Below are 6,506 nucleotides of genomic sequence, written 5' to 3'. Positions count from 1 at the left end.
GGTAATAATGTAATATGTCACATTGTGGAAGTAAGGAAGAGTATTTTCCAGATGTTAAGATAGAGACAAAAAAAGTAAAACTCTTCGCAATCTTGAGCTACTTTAAGTGTGACTGGTCTTTTAAGAAAGGACAAAAATGTGGATGAACAAAAGAAGAGTATTAAAGGTGAAAATGATCATGCAGAGGTTAATCGTGCTAGTGAAATATCTTTGGCTATTGTTTGATCAAAAGTTCTGCCCTGTTTAAAACTTCTAACCAGCAAAACACACCCCGAGGCGCAAATAGCAGTGATTTATCACGTAGGCGTCAAATGGGAAAAAAATAATGAAAATAAAAGCTGCACACTCTCTAGTACAACCATTACCGACAAAAGGCCTGTGTTTACCATTCACAAACAACAAAAAGAGAGCCGTGCTGTGGCGAAGTTGTTAGCTTATCCGCATGAACACCGATAGCTACAGTTTAAAACGCCGGGTTACTAAATTAAAGTCTACGTTAAATACGCCGAAAAAGACAAAAGAAGAGCAGGCCAACACGCGTGTATCGAACCGCTGGCTTACCTGAAAGTATCAGCTGTGATAATGTGCCTGTGCTCTCGGTTTCAGCCGCTTGCTGCTGTGGTTTCTTTCTTTCTCTGTTTGAATTTGGCGGTGGACCGCTGCCTGCACGCAGACACTCATCACCACGCCCTTCACGCAAACACTCCGGAGCGACGTGACGCGTTACGTACGTCTCTGCGTGCAGGCGTGAGAGACTGAAACGTGCGTGAAAGATTGAATTGGTGCTTTTAAGAATATAGGATTTATCAGCAATTCATTTGGTACTTCGATAATAAAATGTTAACCTCAACTAAGCAACAGAAGTATTTCAAAAAATCATACATTTAATTTATCCAACCCAGCAATTCATCCATCTGTGGGTTTTTTTTGTGAAATAAGGCCTAGGCCTTTTTCACGTCAGACATATTTTACTACTTAATAATGGCTCTGTTATATTCAAATGTCCCAGTGAGCCATGACAGTGTGACAGTGAGCCAGCATGCACAATACCAGGGCCCTGAAACTGAAGCAGCTTAATGGAATTAATTCTTTTCTTTTCCTACATTGACCTGAACAAAAAAAAAGTCCTCAGTGAAAAGGGCACAGAAATTATATGGGTTTATTTTATGAATGGATCGTTCTATGTGTGACCCTTTTTTTGGATTGCTGTGCAGATTTAGGAAAAAAGAAGCTGAGAGAAGCCACAATTCTGTGTTAAATCTTCCTATTTTGAATGCCAAATTTTATATCCATAAATGTAAATGGTCACAGAAGACCAACATATATCAGTTCAACACTGAGGTGAGACATTACTTTAAAGCATTATATGGACAAATAAACAGAAAGCCATCAAGACTATGGTAATCTACAATACCTGTTTCGGTTTCTTTGTATATGTTACTAATTTGTTCGTGTTTATCCTTCTTATTTTTATATAACTTTGTATGAATACTGTAAGCAAAACAAAATGTTGATTCCTTATAATGTAATTGGTTAGTTGTATTGTCATGTCAACTTTAATCTATTCTATATTGACTGTTGAAGAATTACATTCCTCTTTGTTTGCCGATTTATTGCATACATTTCTGTAATAAAACAGATAAAGGTTTCTGCACATTACATTTATCATCATCACCAACATACTAGTCATAATTTTCTTGTACAGTTTCATACATGCTAATGTAGATTATACTCATACCAGTGAAACTCATATATACCACTTACAGTATATATGCAATCCAGGACAACAGTCCAGTAATAAATCTTATCTTTGTGAGGTTTATAATGTTGTTTTTATTGACTTGGCATGAGATAGATTAGGTTGATTCAGCTTGATAAGTTTTGACACCAGTAGGTAATAGTGTTGTACTACATTATTTCATATGTGAGAGGTGTTTCAAATATTTTGTCCACCCCATTTACACACATAAGGAAGACAGAAAATGGTCTTAATTCAATGCCGTTAACAAAGCCTTCATGTCATGCTGTCAGTATTTTCTTGAATTATATAATGATATGTGGGATTGGGGTATAATTTAATTTATATGCATGTTTTTATTGAGACAGCCTATTTCATTGTGCCAGCTGAGTGAAAAGGGCACTGGCTTCTTTCACCTGTTAGGTCATCATATTATTTTCTTCTCCAAAAGTATCTGTAGTTATCGACAAAATATCACCACGTTATATTGATATATAATATATTGTATATATTGATGTATATATTGATGTATTTGGTCAAGAACATTGTAGGCCCACGAGCGTGCTGGTTGTGCTCATCTGGAAAACGGGACTTTATTTTTATGTTTGTTGTTTTATGTGGTCAGCAGTCTTAACTTTAACATTAATGCTTCCTCCGTTCAAATATAGATATATAAATACCTGGACAGAAGTTAAATTAAGTAAGTACCATACTCTGTCCTGTTGCAACCGATTAACATAAAGACAACAAGGAAAAGTGACTAAAAACTGATGCTAATTTGTCATACACAGTGAGGCATATCTTTTTCTCACATCTATTATGTTTCTTTATTTTCACATTCACACAAACATGTTATTATTATGGATATGGAAGGTTTTAAAGTGGCCAGCAGATGTCCCCACAGACCTGCATGTGAAATGCATTCAATCCACAATGCTTTGAGATCTTTGTCATGACAACCTCTCGTCTTATTCTCTAATGATTAAACAAATGAATTAACAAGCCTCCACTTTGCACTTTAACTTTTTATCCATGTGTTCTTCTATTGTGTTGTAAAACTATTTGTGATGAACCATATTCTAATTTTGACATATTATAAGCATGTTATTGATACTTTGTAGTTCAGAGAGGTTCTTGTATCTTCTCAGCACTCGTTAAAACATGGGTTTTGTAACTGATACTGTCCCTTTGAGAATTTCCCAATAAAGATGACTTGATATTTACTGACTTGTGGAAACAACCGTAACTGTCTGGCACAAAAAAGGACCAAATGAATTCTTGACAAGAGTTTCAAAAAAGCATGCATAACCAAGCAGCTTCTTTCACAATAAAAGCCTTCACTCAGCTTGTCTTTGTACATGTGCTGCACGTATCTCATACCTGTGAATTCTTGTCAAACGTGCTACCATCCTCGTTTTAATTGCACTGTTTTATGTGATCCGGTTAAGTGTTTCTTTATTGGTAAGAACACTAAGATCTAGACCTTGACCCTAATGACATCGCAGTCCTTTTGTCTCAATAAGAGTAAATGTATAACATTTTAACAAGCCTTGATTGTATTGTTGAGTCAGGAGTTAAAGTTCAGTGCAAATGTGGAAAAACTACAGACCAGTGTGGTGAGGAAACCGAAGCATATTTATTGCAAAGATAGAATTTTGCATCACACTATGAAAAATAACACGTTTTAGGATGATCTCAAGGTCACATGGCAACTTCCCAGATCCTCCTGCCATAATCAACAGCTAATACAGTAGACAGGATGCTACATTTTGTCAGATTTTAAAGACTATTTTAGGAAATATGCTTATTTGCCTTATTGCTAAAAGTTAGATGGGAAGACTCTAATGTCTGTACGGTAAATATAAAGCTGGCAGCTAGATGCTGCTTAGCTTAGCATAGCCAAAGACTGGAAACAGAGGGAAGCTGTTAGCCTGGGTTTGTCTAAAGGTAACGAAATCAATCCCCCAACCACTACAGCTAAATAATTAACACTTTATATTCTTTGTTTAATCAATACATAATCCTGCACATTGTGGTTTTACGGAGGGGTTACCTTTGGGCACGGCCAGGCTAGCTGTTTCCCTTTGTCTTTGTGTTATGCTAAGCTAAGCTAACCAGCTGGCTCTACTATAGCTTCATATTTCACAGACAGATATGAGAGTGGTATTGGTCTTTGAACTCTTGTTTCCCAAAATGTCAAACCATTTTAATAATTGTCAAACGTTAATGGGTAACGGCAGTCTCATGCACACAAAACAAAACAAAACAAAAGGGGTGATGTCTTCATGGTCTCATGGCGAAGACCGGTTATTTTAGGCACAACCTACTTGCAGCACTGTGAAAAGAGGAATACAGCATTAGGAGGTTCAGTTTGTAGTGTGTCAAGGGTCAGTCTTTGTGCTGTAGGCTGTGTGTGTTTCGCGTGTTGTTACCTTTGTAATTTTCTCCCAGCGTGAAAAAACGGCAAGAAGCGCCGTAAGGCACACCACCACCAGGCCTGCTATCATGGGCATCATTGGGAACTTCATGGTCCTTTCTACAAATGTGGAGGAAGAAGATGATTAAAACACCTTTTCTAACACTGTTGAGAGAGCATTAAAATATTTAAACTATTCAACACCAAGATGTGGCTTCAGAAGAATTGTGTGAACTGACCTGTTAATGTGACATAGAAGACCTTGGTGTGTATTCCGTAGATGGGCGAGTCCGCCAAACACTCATACGTGCCTTCATGCAAGCTTTTCTCTATGTTGTTGCTGGATAGCCGGCTTGTAAAGCCATCGTTGGTCACTGTGAAGCCACCTGCTTCTAGATCCACTTTGCTTCCATTTAGTGTCCAAGACACGGATGAGACTGGCGGATTGGCCCAGATATCACACTGCAGGAGCAGCTCTGCCTCTTCTTCTACTATAACCTGCTCTGACCCAGAGAGCTGTGGGCGATCTGAAAGGGAACATCACAAAGGACATATTAATGCAACACAACTGAAACAACCAATTTTTTGTTTTTTCAAATAGTTCCAAAGATTTCATTTAAATAAGAGTGCAGCTATTTCTGAGTTGTCATTTGTATGTTAACCTTACGGCATGCCTCTAGCTGGCAATGTAAGCCTGAAAATTATCAACAACTAGCCTTATTAGGTGGATTGCTATGAGATTTTGTGCAGACATTCATGGTTCCCATACAAATTTATTCTAATGACCTTTAATTGGAATAAACAATGCTAAGATGGAGAACATGGTAAACTTTATATTGTTAAACATCAGAATGTTACCTGACGTTAGCATTTAGGGAATTTAGCCCACAGCTCTGCTGTGTCTATAAGCGCAGCCTCACAAAGCTGTCTACAGCCACCCTCACAGCTCTGTAAAGCTGTGCTTAGGCTGTGCCAACATCAGCATGCTAACATGCTCACAGTGACAATGCTAACATGCTGATATATAGTAGGTAAGGCTCACATGGCTCAAAAAGTGATTTAAATTGAGGGACATGAATGTCTCCTCTGATAACTTTGAGAGAATTTGGAAATCATTTACGGAATACACTGAAGCTAACCTTTAACCCCCTTGCTCTCCTGAATGTAACCCCAAAATGTAGTAATTCACATTTAGTTATTATCTTGTGTCTGTCTCTGCCTTTGTAGCCCACAGCGAGATAAGCCCGTTGTGTGGCTGTTCTGTATGTCCTAAAATAAAAAGATTTTACTCAAACGTCAACCTGGCACCAGAGGGAAGGTCACAGGATCACCTGCCCAACATTACCATCCCTAGTAAACCTAAAAGCTATATATCAGATATTAGTTAGGCCTACTAGCATTATAGCCATTATTGTCATCATTCAAATAAAGGTTGGATTATTTGAATTGACTCACATGTGACATTCAGGGTGACCGAGGCGCTAACTGTGACATTTTTGCTTAGGTGGCAGGTGAACATGGCACCATTCTCTTCATAGATGATGGGTGTAACACACACGCTGCTGCGACCCTTCTTATTTCCTTCCTTCAGATTGACGACAGCACCATTCCTCAGCCAGACCAACTCTTCATCAGCCTGAAGCTCATAGCTGCTGTCAGGCTGACAAACCAGAGACACAGTCTGCTCTACCTCTGTGTGTATAACACCATCACTGCTGACCTCTGGGACAGACTGGATCTTGACACCTTAGGAAAGGGACAGAAAGATGAATGGCTGAGTGAAGCAGTGAAAGCTTAGATTGAACAAAAGTGGAAAGAGAAAAGTAGTCTTAAAAGTGAGGGGTAGGTCAGTTCAGTTCTTGGTGGGCAGATGCACTTACCTAATGCCTGAGTTGCACAGTATAGGAGCAAGTGGAGGAGAGGAGGTCTGAACATCAACTTCATTTTTCTCTTTCTTGGATAAATCTGAAGGTAAAGGGGGAAAATGACAAAAAGCATTCATACAGAGTTTATTTAAAATTCTCCTTTAATCTAAATTCACCAAAACTTCTGCACTGCAAGAGAAAAATGAAGCTGTAGCCCCAGACAAGTGGCTGGGGCAGACGCATGTCTGGCTTGCACAAGTTAAAGCTTATTTATATGCTTTTTCATACTGCCTTATGTTTCTTAATGCTGTTTATGTAAAGCACTTTGAATTGCCTCTGTGTCCGAAGGTGCTGTACAAATAAAGCTGCTCATTACAATAAACCCAGGGCTGCGGAGCATTTTACTGTGTGATTCATCAGGTCGGAAAAAGGAACAGAGCTTCTTCTAGAGCCAAACCTTCAGAGACAGACAGGGAGAGCTGATGAT

At 38.6% G+C, this 6,506-nt stretch overlaps 2 protein-coding genes across 3 annotated transcripts in view; both read right to left on the bottom strand.

Moving 5' to 3' along the window:
- The window catches only part of LOC118331228, a 4,434-nt gene extending 3,762 nt beyond the window's left edge, over nt 1–672 (bottom strand). Inside the window, exon 1 of one of the 2 annotated variants that reach the window (XM_035666029.1) lies at nt 562–672. The gene's annotated coding sequence lies outside the window, so the exon portion shown is untranslated. The remainder of the gene's footprint in view (nt 1–561) is intronic. The other variant, XM_035666030.1, reaches the window with a different exon arrangement.
- Nucleotides 673–3,354: 2,682 nt separating this feature from the next.
- Nucleotides 3,355–6,506, bottom strand: part of tmigd1 (transmembrane and immunoglobulin domain containing 1) — a 3,801-nt gene continuing 649 nt past the window's right edge. Inside the window, exons 2-6 of the mRNA XM_035666929.1 lie at nt 6,035–6,119; nt 5,610–5,900; nt 4,394–4,681; nt 4,171–4,274; nt 3,355–4,073 (exon numbers count right to left, since the gene is read on the bottom strand). Coding sequence (XP_035522822.1) covers nt 4,062–4,073; nt 4,171–4,274; nt 4,394–4,681; nt 5,610–5,900; nt 6,035–6,098 — 759 coding nt within the window. The 5' untranslated portion in view covers nt 6,099–6,119 and the 3' untranslated portion in view covers nt 3,355–4,061. The remainder of the gene's footprint in view (nt 4,074–4,170; nt 4,275–4,393; nt 4,682–5,609; nt 5,901–6,034; nt 6,120–6,506) is intronic.

This window comes from Morone saxatilis, unplaced genomic scaffold, assembly GCF_004916995.1.
Source record: "Morone saxatilis isolate NCDOM2014 unplaced genomic scaffold, NCSU_SB_2.0 Contig20, whole genome shotgun sequence".
In the NCBI taxonomy this organism is placed as follows: Eukaryota; Metazoa; Chordata; class Actinopteri; family Moronidae; genus Morone; species Morone saxatilis.
The sequence above is the reverse complement of the archived record's forward strand: the minus strand, read 5'-3'. Positions and strand labels throughout refer to the sequence as shown.